Source organism: Dendropsophus ebraccatus, chromosome 7 (assembly GCF_027789765.1).
Source record: "Dendropsophus ebraccatus isolate aDenEbr1 chromosome 7, aDenEbr1.pat, whole genome shotgun sequence".
In the NCBI taxonomy this organism is placed as follows: Eukaryota; Metazoa; Chordata; class Amphibia; order Anura; family Hylidae; genus Dendropsophus; species Dendropsophus ebraccatus.
The window spans coordinates 25,260,091-25,278,262 of record NC_091460.1 but is presented as its reverse complement, the minus strand read 5'-3'; the positions used below and the strand labels follow the sequence as shown (position 1 = coordinate 25,278,262).

At 41.3% G+C, this 18,172-nt stretch overlaps 1 protein-coding gene across 1 annotated transcript; it reads left to right on the top strand.

Moving 5' to 3' along the window:
• Positions 1–4,396: 4,396 nt before the first annotated feature.
• Positions 4,397–17,615, top strand: LOC138796531 (vomeronasal type-2 receptor 26-like). The gene is made up of 7 exons (XM_069976138.1): positions 4,397–4,404; positions 6,495–6,786; positions 8,668–9,066; positions 12,306–12,429; positions 12,594–12,706; positions 14,075–14,135; positions 16,708–17,615. The coding sequence occupies exons 1-7, from the start codon at positions 4,397–4,399 to the stop codon at positions 17,613–17,615; spliced, it is 1,905 nt and encodes a 634-aa protein (XP_069832239.1).
• The last annotated feature ends 557 nt before the right edge of the window (positions 17,616–18,172 follow it).

Genomic DNA, 18,172 nt, shown 5'->3' with positions numbered 1-18,172 from the left:
ATTCCAACAATATAACAATTTTTTGCATGATAATCTTTACGTGTAATAAGGTTTAGGGAGGATGCATAGCTTTGTGCCCCATAGTGGTGGTGTAAGAACTATAGCATTGACCCACTCTCTTGAATTCAAACATGTGAACAGTGGGTTGGATAGGCCATCAATTTTCATGGGCTGAACAACTCCTTAAAGTGACTCTGTACCCACAATCTGACCCCCCAAACCACTTGTACCTTCAGATAGCTGCTTTTAATCCAAGATCTGTCCTGGGGTCCGTTCGGCAGGGGATGTAGTTATTTTCATAAAAACAACTTTAAATCCGGCAGCGCTTTGTCTAACGGCCGGGGCTTACATTTGTATATGCATTTTGCTGGCACATCCTCTCTGTCCTTCCTGCCCACCCTTCTCATCATTAGGAATGCTCCAGGCAGATTGCTTCCTATTCCCCACCTGTGTGTATAATGAACACAGGCTGGATCGTTAATACACCTGGGCAAAGCTCAAATAGCAGTAAATGTTCCTGGATCATTCCTAATGATGAGGAGGGTGGGTAGGAAGGATGGAGAGGTGGTGCCAGCCTAATGCATATACAAATGTAAGCCCCGGCCGTTAGACACAGCGCTGCAAGATTAAAAGTTGTTTTTATGACAATAACTGCATCCCCTGCCGAACGGACCCCAGGACAGATCTTGGATTAAAAGCAGCTATCCGAAGGTACAAGTGGTTTGGGGGGGACAGATTGTGGGTACAGAGTCGCTTTAGGGCTGGGTTCACACTATGTATATTTCAGTCAGTATATGTATATTTCAGTCAGTATTGTTGTCCTCATATTGCAACCAAAACCAGGAGTGGATTAAAAACACAGAAAGGATCTGTTCACACAATGTTGAAATTGAGTGGATGGCCGCTATTTAATGGCAAATATTTGCTGTTATTTTAAAACAACGGCTGTTGTATTGAAATAATGGCAGTTATTTACTGTTATATGGCGGCCATCCACTCAATTTCACCATTGTGTGAACAGATCCTTTCTGTGTTTTTAATCCACTCCTGGTTTTGGTTGCAATATGAGGACCACAATACTGACTGAAATATACGTAGTGTGAACCCAGCCTCAAGGACTCCACAGCTTGTACCCCTATGTCTCTTTGCTGTGTTTCTTTTTAAGTTTAACATCCTTTTATATCAGAAATGTAATGAATAAAAGCATTACATTGCTGATAGGTGTAGTGCACTTTCGCCAATCAGGGACCCACTGTCCCTTTAAATCATTGACACCCTATTAGTCAGGGACACGCGCCGGCCGGGAGTACAGTGAGCTGTGAGCTGGAGCGTGGATCGGTGAAGTGGCCGAGGGGGCCAAAGATGAGACGGCACTGAGCAGCCAATAAGGAGCAGGGAGAGCGGGTGTGCTGGCAGCCAGGAGCATGGGATCCCACTGCAGCCCTAACAAATTGGGCTGTTACTGGGCCTCTAATGGACATGTACAGAGTTTAGCTTTCCTTCAACCCTTACTACTCTCCCTCTCCCAGTTGCTGAAATATACCTGCAAAACATGATATTGATAGTTAAATCTTGGCCACAAAATCCCAGATTGATGGAATGCTACAGTGATAGTTGACCTTTTGGAAGTTGACCATCTGCACACATTTTTGGAGCTCATCTAGGGTAACACTTTACTCCTCAGTTAGCTTGGTTGGTCATCTCCTTCTAAGAAGAGTCTTGTTTATTCCAACCTTTTCCATTATGAAATTATGGAGGCCACTGTGCTCTAGAGAATTTTGGTTGCCAGTTTTGCTCCTCCACACAATCCTGTCTCTGAGCTCTACAGGTAGTTCTTTCCCCCTCATGGCTTAGTTTTTCCTCTGATGTGCAGTGTCAGCTGTCAGACTTTATATAGACAGGAGAATGTCTTTCTAAATCCGGTCTAGTCAGCTAAATTTACCACAGATGTCTCCAAATAAGGTACCGAAACATCTGAAAGATAATCAAGAGAAATGGGAGGAGTCAGAGTTAATTTTCAAGTGTTTGACCATGTCAAAGTTAAATTTTTCTCTTTTAATAAGTTGGCAAAAATGTCTATCATTTTATTGAGTGCAGATTAGTGGAAGAATTTTGTTTTTATTTTTATATTATATTAGAACACAAGGAGAAAAAAATAAAGTCTGAAGACTTTCAGAAGGAATTGTCTAAGGAGTTAAGTAAGGTCCAGCACCACCCAGAAATATATTTATTTCTACTAACTGAAAAAAAACAACAAAAAAATATATTAAGGACATGTTCAGACACGGCAAAACAGCGGCCGTTCTGTGACACAGCCGTGTCACAGAATGGCCACTGTCTGAGATGTTCAACCCGGCCAATACTGCAGTATCTGCCGGGTGAACATCACTTCTACTTAATTTGAATTTAGGTATATTCGGGTGTGGCCGCACTCCAATTAACCCTAGCACACAATGTAAAGTATAGCTGAAAGCTGTACTTTAAATTGTTTGCACAACCTATTATGTGGGGCTGCTGTTCACTTAATAGCATTCACACAAAATAGACATGGCATTTTTCTGTGAGGCCACATGGAATCTCTGCCGTAGTATATACAGTGTGTATTTACTAGTGATGAGCGAATACTGTTCGATCGAATATCTATTAGCGAGATATTCGGATATTCGATATTCGTACGAATATTCGATAAATATTCAATATGCGTTCAAATCCCCCAGCTTCCGGTTTTACCCTCCAAATGGTCAAATAGATGTTTTTCACTAATCGAATACTTGTTCCTAAATATATAAAATGAGGAAAAAGATCAGGCACTCACCCATCAACGTGTCAGTTTTCTTCATTATTGATTATAGAAAAGTCATAAAAACGCAGGGAGAGGGAGCATGGCAAGCAGGTCTCAGCGACGCACGTTTCGTGTCAAACAAACACTTCCTCTCAGCGTCGCTGAGACCTGCTTGCCATGCTCCCTCTCCCTGCATTTTTATGACTTTTCTATAATCAATAAAGAAAACTGACACGTTGATGGGTGAGTGCCTGATCTTTTTCCTCATTTTATATATTTATGGATAACCTAACTATCATTGAGCACCGCACGGACGTGTATTGAAGTTGTCTATATTGCTACTACCAACACAGGAGCTGTAGTGCCGAGTTGCTTCTACTAGTTGGACTATCGAATACTTGTTCCCATAGACTTTAATGGGATTGAATATTCGATCGAATATTCGAATATTCGCGGGATATTCGTACGAATATTGAATATTCGAATATCTCACTATTCGCTCATCACTAGTATATACTATGGCCGGGATTCCACAGGGGTTAATGCGATTTGCCGCTGAGATTAATCCCCTCCTGCCGCTGCACAGTAAATTTACGTCGCAGGATGATACAGGCGGAGGAGCTACGTCTGTGCCATCCGCGGCGGGTCCCAGCTATCAGTGATAGCCGGGGGCCTGCAAGAACTCTCAGCACCGGCGTGAGGCCGGCGGGGGACAGGACAGGACAGCGGGGGACAGGACCGTGCGCTCTGCCTCCTCCCCTTTCTCCCCTGTCGTTGTCACATGATTATGACAGCGACAGTGGACATCAGAGAGGCAGCAGAGCTAGGGGGACATCAGCTATGGGATAATTATGATCCCATAAGCTGATGTCTAATCACGACCTGGGCACTGAGGCATCAATGATTCCAGGTCGTGAAAGGGTTAAACAACGGCCGTCGCTTAATAAAAAAAAAATACACAGTGTGAACCTGAGAATTTATTATGTATGTATTCGGGTTTTTGAAAAGTTTTTCTAAGATCACTAAGTCTATATAAAGGGAGTAATCTTCACCTCCAGAACTGCAACAACCAATACGGTTTATGCTTGGATCATGTCAATGGTGTCTTTCTAGAAGCCTACAACTACAAAATACAGCTCTGAAGGACATCCACCAGTTCTTGCAACATCAATGCAAAAAAAGCTTGAGGCCAAATATTATCAGGGAGACGATGCTGGATCTATCAGTGTCGGTGGGGTGCTCCTTTAGTAAAACTTATCATAGTATGAAGGATTGTACCCTCCATTCAGAAGCTACAACCAATAGGGTTCAACCCATTCCCTGAATAGCACCTGCCTCTAGTGCCAAGGCTTTTCTTTGAACAGTATTTTTGGCACCTGCATAATCTGGATCTTGTCCACCAGTTGGATAAAGTGCTTTTTCCATTCTTATTTGGACTGAAAACCCTGTCTTTCATGAATAATCACCAGGTGGTGCTCATCCTGCATCTAAAGAAGAGGACAGTCACCAACTAGAGAAATTCTGTGGGTCAGACCATCTGTTTGTACTCAAGGGCTGGAAAGTATTCTGTGTCATCTAAACCGTCCATAGCCAGATGGCTAATAGAGGTAATTGATGGCTAGGTGAGGTAATTGATGGTTAGAAGAGGTGAACATAGTGAGAATGTATTATGTCTGTTTTCAGGTTTCTAAAAGTGCAGTGTTTTTTTTTGTTTTTTTTTGTAAAGCTTATTCAATTTTATACAATTTCTCCTCTTATCAGACATTGACAGGCTTTTTCTAAGATTGGTGGGTTTACCAAAAGGAAGTAATGTTCACCTTTATGTTCCTCTTTATAAGAATATACCAAAGATCCCAAATATTATCAAGGTCCAGATCTATTAGCATTTATGGGGTGCTCCTTTAGTGAAGAAGTTAGAAGATGGAAGGCAGTTCACACCCTAGTGGCGTACAAGTTCTACAAAGGCAATGACCCTTGGGCTGAATGGGTATAGGTTCAATTCAAAATCTTTTGCAGAGCTGCTCCCTAGAGTTCACTCTACTGAAAGATTTGTTATAACACCACTGGTCGATACTGCCCGAGCCCTGTCTGTACCTGTTGCCTTTTCTGTTGCTGACTTGGATTGTCTGACTTGCCTCTGAAGCTACCTGCCCTGCCCCTTTGCCTGCCTGAATATGATTCCCCACTGCGTTGTCTCTTCCATTGATGACCTGGCCTGCTGACTATGATTACTTGGTATGGTCCCCAGTACCTCACACCAACTCTATCTGGTCCTTGGGAACTTACTGGTGATTACACTGGGACCACACTTGTAGGGCGACCTGGTGCCCTCTAGCCACTGAAGTCTAGCCTCCGCATCCTGGAGCGGGTGAAGAGTGAAGACCTAGAGGGCACTTAGACTCCACTCCTTAGTGTGGCCCAAAGCCAAACAGGTTGAGTAGCACAGCAGGTCCACAATAGCTGTATGTTTCATTTGTCATCATACGCTGGACCTTTTTGCTGGAGCAATAAAATGAAGAGACATAAGTACTCAGCTTAGCACTTTTCCTTCGTTTATCACTGCTTGCCATTTAATTTTTTTTTTTACTCATAACCTACTTTTGCCTTTTTTGAAATGACATGAAAATCTTTCTTCTGATACATATTGAGGGGGATTTATAAGGAATGGCGAACTCGTACTCCCGTCTTAAATTAGGCCCTGCCCCCTTTTCCCCCCACGGATTAACTAAGAGGCACAGTCTTCTTAGTGAATCCGGTCGGCCGGGTGCCCGAACTTATGACTCCTCCCCTCCATGCTGCCCCCTCCAAAGAGCTCTGCTGGCCGCCCATCAGGGTACACCTGGGAGAAGGGGCAAATCTGCACCTTCTCCCTGGCGTACACCTGTGGCAGGACCTTCATAAATGTCCCCCATCATCTAACAAAGTTCTTATCAAGCTGCAATTCAAAACACAACCACTCTGTCTCCATCCGCAATATGGACGCTAACAATGAAGATATAGGATACGAATATAATAAAACATATAAGAAACTAATATTGGACTGGAAAGAAAATAAGAAACTATGAATATTTCTTTTTCTTTTTTTTTTCAGTTGGGAGAAGCAAAAGTGAAGTATAAATCTGTCCCTGCCCTATATATATATAAGACTGTCCAAGACTGCGCCTTGCACTGAGGATCAACTACACTCAGGCTGAGAACTGACCTGTGTCTCATCATTATATTGAAGATTACATTTTATCATCCAGGAATGATCGGTACATCTCTCTTTATTACACTATTATGTCTCTCATTCACTCTATCAGCTCAATGCCAAAAAATAAGCATCAGTCCACAATGTTTTATAACGAAAACCCAATATTTATTTAATGGTGAATATGTGCAGGATGGAGACCTGATCATTGGGGGAATATTCACTGTCAATTATTACTCGCTGTTTTTGAAACGTAAAATGCATATTATACCAGCTTACTGCAACTTGTGACTACACTGTGAGTGGTGTATTTTTTAGATGTAGACGTGTGATGACAGATCTGTAACAGTCATTTTTAATTTAAGTGGGCCTAGCTTCAGAATTTAGGTTATGGCCAAATGACTTTTGTGAAAAAGGGATAGCTAGTCAAAGTATGTTACCACAATAAAAAAAATAGTGCAATGTATTCCTTGGTTGAATACAAACTTTTTGGTGTTAATACATTTTTTAAATCTTTAACAGGCCCGTGCCTCGTTTCTACAGATACATTATGGCCTTTATTTTTGCCATTGATGAGATTAAAAGGAATCTGGATATTTTACCGAATATGACACTAGGATACCACGTATATGACTCCTGTAACAATGTGAATAAGGCTATTGATAGTGTTCTGCAGATTCTATCTGGTCCTGGAGACCTTATTCCAAATTTCCTGTGCACAAAGTTTATGAAATTGGTTGGTGTTATTGGAGATCTCCATGCAGATATATCCTTAAACGTGGCACAGATATTAGGTATTTTTGGATATTCACAGGTGAGCCATTTTACTATATTATGGTGGCTCAGTGGGCAGCATTGTTAGACAGTGTTCTGCAGTTTAGAAACTTGATTGGTATTATTGTAGATAAAAATCAGAAATCTTTAAAGAGAATGTCTGGGAAAACAGTTAAGCGGCACCAGAAAGCAGAGTCTAAGGGGCCACTGGTTTTCACCAGAACATCACGCAAGGCATGATGGACTTGTTGCGGCACATTACCTCCCAGGTCATTACCCCTGGCGCCACTGGTTTGCATAGATAGCCAAGGTGAGACACAGTACAGTAAAGCAAAGCAGGTCAATAGTTGGGGACAGGCAGACTGGTCAGTGCAGGCAGCAGGCAAAATGGAGGAAGAAAATGGGAACAATGGAACTGGTACACGGAATGGAAGACTAAGTAATGGTTTTATAATAGCCTGAGAGCACTAAAGATCCGGCAAGGTTGCCAAGAAGGATCTGGAATTTATTAGGGAAGATGGAAGGCAAGAAACAACAATTAGTGCACTGTAGCTTTAACCCCTTAGCGACCAATGACGTATCTGATACGTCATGGTGCCGCGGGGGGTGTTCAGAGCGGGGTCCTGCCGGGACCCCGCTCTGAACAGCGATGATCCCGGCTGAACTGTGCAGCCGGGCAGTGCCTCTATTAGCCGGCGCGGGTCCCGTTGCCGCGCCGGCTAATTAAGCCTCTAAAAGCAGCTGTCAAACCTGACAGCTGCACTTAGATGCTTAGATCCACACATCCCTGGTGTCTAGTGGGATGGATCTTCTGCCTGTGCCGGGCCTCAGCGTCGCAATGACGCTGATCCTGTCCCGGCAATAGATTGCTGTGGCCTGCAGCAGGCTATAGCAATCTATGACCGATCTGATTGATCTTTGCTGTGTATATACACAGCATTGATCTCTATGAGAGATCAGTGCTGTGTATATACAAGTCCCCCAGGGGGGCTTCTAGTTAAAGTAAAAATAAAAGTAAAAATGTTTTTTTATTAATAAAAAAATCTCCTCCCCTATTAAAAGTCCAAATCACCCCCAAAAATTGTGCAAAATTGTGCATTTTTGGTCACGTCAAATCCAGAAAAAATGTAATAAAAAGTGATCAAAAAGTCGCATATGCGCAATCAAGGTACCAATAGAAAGTACATGTCATGGCGCCAAAAAATGACACCTCACATAGACCCATAGACCAAAGGATAAAAGCGCTATAAGCCTGGGAATGGAGCGATTTTAAGGAACATATATTTGTTAACAATGGTTTTTTTACAAGCCATCAGATAATATAAAAGTTATACATGTTACATATCGTTGCAATCGTTACGACTTGAGGAACATGCATAACAAGTCAGTTTTACCATAGGGCGAACGGCGTAAATGCAAAACTCCCTGAAATCAAAACAAATTCCTTTTTTTTTTTCAATTTGACAGCGCAAATGATTTTTTTCCAGTTTTGCAGCATATGTTATGGAAAAATAATGCCTGTCATTGCAAAGTAAAATTGGTTTCGCAAACAATAAGGGCTCATGTGGGTCTCTAGGTGAAAAAATGCAAGCGCTATGGACTTTTAAACATAAAGTGGAAAAAGCAAAAGTGCAAAAACGAAAATTGGCTTTGACCTTAAGGGGTTAAATCCCCCTGAGCTGGATGTGTGCATGGGTGAAGAGAGCAAGAGCCAGGAGAAGGGACAGGTGAGAAGGAACAATAGGGGCCGGGGCCGCAATGGGACATGTGACATGAGCCGCAGCGGGAAGTGGAGGGGCACTAGAAAGATGACTGTGGCACCATGAGCTGTAAATGGCCTGAGTATATCTATTATACTGTATATTGCAATTTCATGAGTTTTAGTAATAATCACTGTTCCTACATTTGTTTTTTTCTTAAGATCAGTTATGGTGCAGTGGATCCTATTCTCAGTAATGTAAAATTCTTTCCGTCCTTCTTCCAAGCACTTTCCAATTACTCAACCCAACTCCAGGCAAATGTTCAGGTACTCAGACATTATAACTGGATGTGGATCGGTGTTATTACATCTGATGATGATGTCGGGGAGAAGCAGAGCTATGAGCTAAAGACAATGGCCACTAAGTATGATATCTGTGTTGAGTATATTATTAAAATACATGATGAAGAAGGAAACCATCTGATAAACAAAGCAAACACAAGGATCCTGAACATCTCAACTTCTCAAATTGTTGTAATCTGTGGAAAATTTTCTCTTCCTATTTTATATTTTTTAAAAGTAGAAATTAATGAAGCTCATGAGAAGACCCTTATTGTACCGGTAGGTTGGATCACTCACATGGTCGTACCCAAATACAAAAAGTCAGTGTTTCACAGAAGTTTAGTGTTTTCAACCCCAACTAACACAATACCACAACTGAAAACTTTCCTTTGGGATATCAGCCCAATAAGTCGCCCATGTGACATATTAGTGGAGTTTATCTTAGCCTATTGTTTCGGTTGTTTAACCTCAGATCCAATTATTAATAAACTTTTGCATTTGCATTTGCCTCAACTTCATGCATGTAACATGACTATTAGGTTAGGAGAACTGGGTGACAGTTCATATAACACTGAAAGTTTTGGAGTCACTTATCTAGTGTATAAATCTGTCTATGCAATTGCCCATTCTCTACATGAGATGCAATTATATATGTCCAAATATTCCATGAAAAAATACAAATCAACTCAAATACTCATGCGAAGGGTAATAAATTGCCTATGAAATGTGTGGTTCCATGAGAAGAAAAGTTGGTAAACCCAAAACACCGGGTATTTTCAATGTTCTTCCATAATGTAGTTTATATTCCTGAAGTGTTTTCCTAGTGTTCCTAACCTTGTCTGTTTCTCCCGAAACTGTAGTTATTGTAAATTCCATATAACACTGTATATTGTTCATTTTCCTAGCACCTAAGAAGAATTCATTTCAGAGATCCTCTCAGAGAAGATGTCCATTTAATGAGAAAAGAGAATTGTCTTCTCTATATTACATCCATAACTATGTCTGTCTCGTTGAAAAGAAATTCTTTTTCAGAATTGTCGTATATTTTAACACATCAGCTCCAGAAGGAGATCAGTTGGTGATCAATAACCACAATGTATTCTGGAAAAATTCTGAAGTAAACGTTTTTTATTTTTTTATATATAAGCTGTGAACATTCTTTATTATCAGGTTTAGGAATATTAGTAGAAAGACAGGACCGGCATTTTCCCTGCAATCACTGGACCGCAATTAGTTGTTGTTAACAGTGGGTTAGTTGGTGTTTTACTTGGGCACTTGTCACGGTGGCCATGGGTGGTGATACCCATGCCGGGGTACATTAGCACTAGGCTTTGTAAGGGTAGCACTAGGTGTATGTGGGTTCAGCTACAGTTGGTGAGCACCGTATATATTCAGTACAACACAGTTAGGACTTTTGGTAGATGAAAGTGTGCCAAAAATAATCACAGCAATACAATGTCCTTTCTCCTGATGGACAACACAGAAAGTTAGACTTGGGTGCTTGTAGTGTAGATAGTAAGTTACTAGAGTAGGTTAACTAGTGTAACTTGAGTAAAACAGGTTATGGGACTGTCTTGGAGCCTTGCCTTTGTAGTACAGTACTCTGCTGAGATGACTTGAGGTGTGACATTGTGTCGGTGAAGAATCTCATACTCAAGGTTAAGATTAGGTAGAGAAGAAGAAGATCAACTTCTGCCAGAAGAACCCACTGAGTATCAGGTCTGGTAGTACAAGTCCCAGGGTTGAACAAATAGGCGAAGCTTACCCCTCAAGGTTTTTTGAGCAGGCTGAACAAGTTCCAATCGAGTACTTCAGCTTAAGCTCTTTGCTCCATTGCGGCTCAATCCTAGACAGATGGATTGTCCTGACAATATAGACTATCCCAGGCAAGGTTGTGAGAGTGCAAGGACAGTATATAGACTAAACAGTTTGAATTGTTGAAATTAGGCCCCTTTCCAAGAAGTAGCAGCAACAGCATTGACACATGTATTTTTTAAATAAGAATTTTATTTTAGCCAAATTTCAGCAGCGTGGTGGATGACTAGTTGGCACTGTTGCCTTGCAACACTGGGGACAGAGTGTGATCTTTGTAAAGTGCTGTGGAATATATATATAAAAATGGAATTATAAAATATATAGGTGTATATACTGTATGTAAATGCCCCCTCTAGTCTTGGCACCTCATACAGAAAGGTAGACATGTACCAACCGATTGACCAACCTGCCTGTTCAATTCTGTCCCTTGCTGAATGCTGCTGAATCTGATGAGCTGGTGATGAGACAATGAGATGAGACTCAGCTACCTGCCTGCCTGCTGGTATAAAGTAGTCACTTACAGTAGTCGAGTAGCACTGTATACGTAATACACAGGATCCCTATGTCTCCCTGCCTGTTCAATTCTGTCGGTATGCAAATGAGATGCTGAACGAGACTCTGGTATCAGTTGTTCTGCTCTTTCTGATGTTGTGCACATTAATCTTCCAAGCTGAAAACAGAAGCTGCCAAGATGGCCATCAGCTTATATACAGTGTGTCTGTGCCTCCGGATGGGATATGGGACCTTTCCGCCAATGCCACACATCCTGGACATGTGATCTCTGCTTCTTCCTGTTTTTTTGCTCTTCAATGTAACCAATACCATTTTGATGAAATTTGCCATGGGAAATCGATAAAAATTTTTGTTTCTGCTCGAATATGAGTTCGACCTTAAAGTGTCACTGTCGTTAATTTTTTTTTTGCAGAAATCAATAGTCGAGGCGATTTTAAGAAACTTTGTAATTGGGTTTATTACCCAAATATGCCATTATCTGCATGTAAAAAGCCTTTTCCCAGTTCCCCCCCTCCTCTCCTTTCTGCCATCCACTCCTCAGAATCAGGAAATCTCGACTGTTTTTTCATCTCTTTCATCAGTTGGATCCTGTCTGGTCTATGAAGAGGAGAGGGGGGAGGGGGAAGGAGTGAGATAAGCGGGCAGCAGAGAGCCCAGAACAAAGGATTGCTCAGTTGGGGAGCTCTTCAGAGCCCTAATTAGTGGTCAGATAGCTCCATGGTGCCTGTCAGAGGAGAGAGCCCATGATGTGAATGTAAATTAAGTCTTTGTTGTCCTGTTTTTGCTGCCTTTACTTTCTCTCTCCATAGGAAAACCATGAAGACAGGTGGGAGAGCTTCAAACTGCTTTTTCATCATAAAAATGCATTTTTCGGCTAATAAACCCAATTACAACGTTTCTTAAAGATGCCTGGACTATTGATTTCTGCAATAAAAAATTTTACGACAGTGACACTTTAAGTTTCAAGTTCAACTCGGATTTGGTCCTCATGGTTCAAAGTAGATTGTCTTCATTGGTACATTTAGGAAGTACAGTTTTTGTCCATTGCATGGAACTTGCTTGTTGTTTTTGTTATTTTATCAAATCTCAACTCATAAAATGTTGTATAGAATTTTCAAAAAGTTTTTAAATTCACTGAGGAAAAAAAACTATTACTTTTACTATTTTTTCTCCTATTTTGATTGTAACAGATCCCAGTCTCTATCTGCTCTGATCAGTGTCCTCCAGGTTACAAAAGAACTTTAAAGCCGGGAATACATAAATGCTGCTTTGACTGCTTGAAATGTTCAGAGGGCGAAATATCCAGTGGAGCAGGTAAAATGACCTAAACAGAACTGCTGGGTTTTCTGCTATGACTTATTTCCTATATACCATTTATTGGTTTTAACTGTAAAAACCTATTATTCTACAGTATTTAAGAATAATGTCCTATGAATTATTTAAAGAGACTCTTCCAGTAGGTTTATGCTGTCCTGTAGGAAAACAAGTGAAAGCCAGCTTACCCCCTCCACCGAGCTTCCCAGCACGTGCTCGCATTCCAACAGGTGTCCACAATAGATGCAACGAAAAGATGAGTCCAGCTCCCGGCAAGGTGGGATAACGTGCACTTTATTGAAGCCTTCCGTCACCGTACACACATGATGGCATGCCCTCAAAAGAAAATCCTATGCGTTTCAGATGCTAGACCGCAGCCTTAATCATGGCTAACCTTCCACTGGCAGAGCCACACCATATAGCAGCTAGCTGGCGGCGGGGCCGGTCAGCTGTCCGCCCACTGATGCCTCTGCGCCTGTGCCCGACCCACACAGCTGCATGCTTAATGAGTGTAATTCACCTGTAAAAGTCACTAAGACTGTGTAGTTAATAACAAAATTCATCATAAAAACACATCAATGCACCTATTTATGCATGCATACATTCCTATATTTGTATTTGTATGAAACTTAAACGGAGACCCATGTAATGCCATGGGGGACTAAGCAGGAATGCACACTGGAAGCTGTATCCAAAACGCACGACATTTATAATATTCTATGAGCATAACTATATGATAATTATGGATAAGGCTATAGCTCGTAGAGAACATGAATTACACATAGAATATCTCTAGCTGCTATATGGTGTGGCTCTGCCAGTGGAAGGTTAGCCATGATTAAGGCTGCGGTCTAGCAGCTGAAACGCATAGGATTTTCTTTTGGGGGCATGCCATCATGTGTGTACGGTGACGGAAGGCTTCAATAAAGTGCACGTTATCCCACCTTGCCGGGAGCTGGACTTTTTGTTGCATCTTATGCTGTCCTGTGTATACTCCATTATATCCATGAGCCTAGAAGTCCTTAATATTCATGAGAAGCAGAAAACTCCCCCAACCAGCTGCTGATTGGCAGTCATCTACCATGCTGTGTATGGGCAGTCAGCTGTCAATCAGCAGCTGGAAGAGGAGAGGGGTGTGGCAAAAATGTCCTACATATTAGGTAAACAAATAAACAGAATAATATGACTAGCACACCGATCTGTTCAGGATGTCTGTCTCTAGTTTATGTTGCGTTTACTTAAAAGACAACTCCAGCGTCCCACCATTCCCCCTTTAATTAACACACATTACAAATTTGTATAACTTTTTAATGTGTGTTAATCAGCTGTCCAGAGCTGTTCCGACTCTGTAATGAATGGGAGAGAAAAGACTACTGGTGCGCATGCGCACTGGCAGCCATTTCATTGGATGGGCCGCTTCACTTGGCTTCCACCATGCTCAGCCTTGATTGGCTAAACAAGCAGGAAGCCATGGGATTCGCTCCAGCCAATGAAAAGGCTGTCAATGCACACGCTTCACATGGCTTCCACCATGCTCGGCCTTCATTGGCTGAGCAAGCTGAAAGCCATGTGATGCGCTTCAGCCAATGAAAAGGCTGCCGATGCGCACACGCACCAGTAGTCTTTTCTCTCCCATTCATTACAGAGGAACCCAAAAGTAAATATGAACCGAAGAGGTGGCCTGGGGCTAATGGGGACAGAGGCCAGTTGGAGTTTTGAATGGTGATCAACTCAGGAGGGATCTGTGTCTGTCAGTGTTTTTTTTTTTTTTCTTTCTTGCGCTGGAGTTGTCCTTTTAGGCACCAGAAACCTAGTGACAAATTTTCTTTAAACCTGTGTGGACCATTCCCCCGTTGGAATTAATTTTCCATACTATATGTACTTACATATCTCTCCACGCTCACTATATTACACATTTGGATAAGCACATTTGGATGAGTACCTTAAAGGGGAGCTCCGGATAAAAAAAACTTGTTTTCTATTAAAAGTATATTAAAAGTTATATAGATGTGTCTATACAATGTATTACAATATCTGTACAGTTCTGCCACACTGGTAGCTGATAGAAATCCAGGAAGTGAAGAAAAATGGCCTCTGTGCCAATCCACATTGTCTCCTGCTCCCTCTGCTCTCCCACCTTAGGAGACAAATATTCCATGCCTCTGTCTCACATTGTGTGTGTTTGCTGAGCACAGGCTGATGATGCAGACAGGGAACAGGGCGTGATGTCCCAGGAGGCTTGGCTGGATCCCCCAATCCCCTGAGTGTACTAATTTCTCTGATTGTGCAAAAGTGTGCAGTGAAATTAGGGCTGTGTTCACACCTGTTTGAGTGTCATTGCAGTACTGCAGCATATTCACAAAAATGATGCAGTAACACAAGTAAATGATGCTAAATGGCAAAGAGGATCAGAGCCTTATTGTGGGGCTCAACTTCAAAGATAAAAGATGCTTGATCATAGTATGTGCGTGAAGATGGAAAAAAAATCAAAGTTCTTTACTTTATTCCAATATCAGCGTTACAGTTAAATAATACAGCATGCTGTGCGGTGTTACAGGTAGAGAATACAGCGTGCTGTGTGGTGTTACAGGTAGAGAATACAGCATGCTGTGCGGTGTTACAGGTAGAGAATACAGTGCTGTGTGGTGTTACAGGTAGAGAATACAGCATGATGTGCGGTGTTACAGGTAGAGAATACAGCGCTGTGTGGTGTTACAGGTAGAGAATACAGCGTGCTGTGTGGTGTTACAGGTAGAGAATACAGCGTGCTGTGTGGTGTTACAGGTAGAGAATACAGCGTGCTGTGTGGTGTTACAGGTAAAGAATACAGTGTGCTGTGTGGTGTTACAGGTAGAAAATACAGCGTGCTGTGTGGTGTTACAGGTAGAGAATACAGTGCTGTGTGGGTGGGACTGCAATGAAATGACAAAGTAATGCAAATAATTCAATAACACAATGAAACTGCAATGTGTGAACACAGCCTAGATGTTCTACAATAGATTTGGGCGGGGAATGTGCAGGGTGGGGGACTGTGATGAACAGCTGAGGGAAAGCATTGCATTCTGGAACCTGTAATACTGTGTACAACTGCTCAACCAGGAAGTGCAGAAAAACAAAACAGAACAACCCCCCCCCCCAAAAAACAAAACAAAAAAAAAAAAATTAATTTTTTGGTAGTTTCAAAACGGGAATAGATAGGTAAGTAATGCTTTATGCTTCTGCAGAAGTGTCATTTTTTTTAACCTCTACCTGGAGTTCCACTTTAAGTGTCACAACCCCACCAGAAGCATACTGGTGCAGTATAGACTGTTGAATCATTTTATTTGCTACCAGAACCTACAGACGCTCAAGCAAGGAATATAGAATTATAGTATAGGGTATAATTTATGTGTTAGAATTTGTATAATTAAAGGGCTTGGTCTGGGGTCTGATAATTTATCTAAGAGTCTGTACTGGGGTCTGAAGGAATTTAGGGATCTGGACTGGGGTATGAATATTTAGGGGTCAGTTTTGGAGTGACATGTCAGTGTTTAGCTGTTTGTTACATTATACCTAAACTTATATGGATATAGAGAGAACAGGAAGAACCTCTATACTCATAATCAGCATAGAGCTCCGATAATGTCTGTGGACACCAAAAATTTGTCTGACCATAGACATTATCAGCACATGTGCTATGCACCATGATGATGTTTATGGCCTGACCAGAAATGGCCTACTGCATTTAGGAAGTTTTAAGGAAGTTTAGGAAGTTTAGGAAGTTTAAAGGAATCTGGAAGTTTTAGGGAATTAAATAAGTTCAAGAGAAGCCTGAATGTTTTTCTTGAAAAATATAATATTACAAGTTATGGGCACTAGATTTGAGGATACATTGATCCAGGGAGATTATTCTGATTGCCATTTGGAGTCGGGAAAGAATTTTCTCCCTGTGACAGGGCAATTTTCATCTGCCTCATAGGGGTTTTTACCTTCCCCTGGATCAATATAGTAGGGTTTCTGTAGGTTGGACTTGATGGATTCTTGTCTTCTTTTAACCTTATTAACTATGTTAATATGAAAAACACAAAAGCAAAACTTATCCCAATAAAATTTAAACAATGAAAAATAGTCAAAAAAGGTCTCAAGAATTTTTTTTTTCCAATAAAGCCAGCAATAAGAAGGCCAGGTCGCCACCCATCACAATCTTTGGACCTGTCTACATCAGCAAATATGTGGTACAGTTCTGATTTTACAAAAGATGCTTAGTGACCAATCATTTGTTTGTTTTTCTCTTTGTAGACAGTGTCTCATGCCACAAGTGTTCAGAAGATCAGTGGCCAAATGACTTGAATGTTTGTGTGCCAAAACCTATTGAATGTTTTACCTACAAAAAAGACACATCAGTACTCATAATTTCCTTAGCATCGGTTTTATTTTTTATCATAACATCTACGATCTTGGGCATTTTTATTCTGTTCCGAGACACTCCAGTGGTCAGAGCCAATAAACAGACCCTGAGCTTCATCCTCCTGGTCTCCATCATGTTGACTTTCCTCTGTGTATTCTTGTTCCTGGGTCGCCCTACACATGTCACCTGTATGCTCCGCCAGACTTCATTCGGGATCATCTTCTCAGTAGTCATCTCTTCTATTCTGGCTAAAACCATCATGGTCTACATGGCCTTCAAAGCCACCAAACCTGGAAGTTCCTGGAGGAAATTTATTGGTGTGAAAGTTACAAACTGTGTTGTCTTCTGTTCATTTCTTCAAATGTTACTCAGTATCATCTGGTTATCTACATCTCCTCCATTCCCAGAACAGAACACTCAGTTATATCAAGACAAGATCATATTCCAGTGTAATGAAGGGTCAATGCTGGCCTTCTCCATACTCCTGGGCTATATGGGACTACTCGCTGCTGTTAGTTTCATTGTTGCTTTCTTGGCCAGAAATTTACCAGATAGTTTTAATGAAGCTAAAAACATCACATTCAGCATGCTGGTTGTGTGCAGTGTCTGGGTGGCTTTTATCCCGGCCTATATGAGCGTTACTGGGAAGAATACAGTTCTTGTAGAAATATTTGCTATAATATCTTCAAGTGTTGGTATTTTAGGCTGCATATTCTTCCCAAAATGTTATATAATACTGGTGAGACCAGACTTAAATACAAAAAGTAGTGTAGGAAGACAAAGAAAGGCAACATTTTAAGTGAATTTGCATAGAAATCTATAGCCTTTTCCCCATATATTACATACAATACAATGAATAAGTAGGAAGTTGAAGCTCTGGTGGAACATACATTGAACTAATACTACCGTATAACATGAAAGTTGCCTTAGACTTCTTGTAAGTCAAAAATCTGTGCAAAATAGTGCACTCATTTTTACATAGGACTGTTGCACGCATCTCTCCATATTTTGCACAGAACTGCTGAATGCATCCCTTTCTATTGGGAAGGAAGAAGGAGAGAACCGTTCATCAGTAAATATTTGCTCTGTCATCTCAGTTATCAGGAAGAGGGTTACATTGTGGTCATGGTGGTCTGACACCGTGGACTATAAAATCTTTGAAACAATTTTTTTTTTTTATTCTTTAAAGTGTGTCTTATTGTCCTCAAACAGAGCTTGTATAGGGTAACTAGGTTTGCATTTCCAGGGTAATATATATAGTGCTTGAAAAGAGCACCCCTTTAACAGTGAGAGTCATGCTGTGTCATGCGGGTATCGGCTCTGCTAGATCACTGCCTCAGCTCTGCTGTGTCATGC

Excerpts from the sequence above, each read along its gene's own strand:
- LOC138796531 (XM_069976138.1), top strand. Across the intron at positions 6,787-8,667 it reads GTATTTTTGGATATTCACAG|ATCAGTTATGGTGCAGTGGA; the intron begins GTGAGCCATTTT and ends TTTTTTCTTAAG. Across the intron at positions 9,067-12,305 it reads AGAAGACCCTTATTGTACCG|ATCCCAGTCTCTATCTGCTC; the intron begins GTAGGTTGGATC and ends TGATTGTAACAG.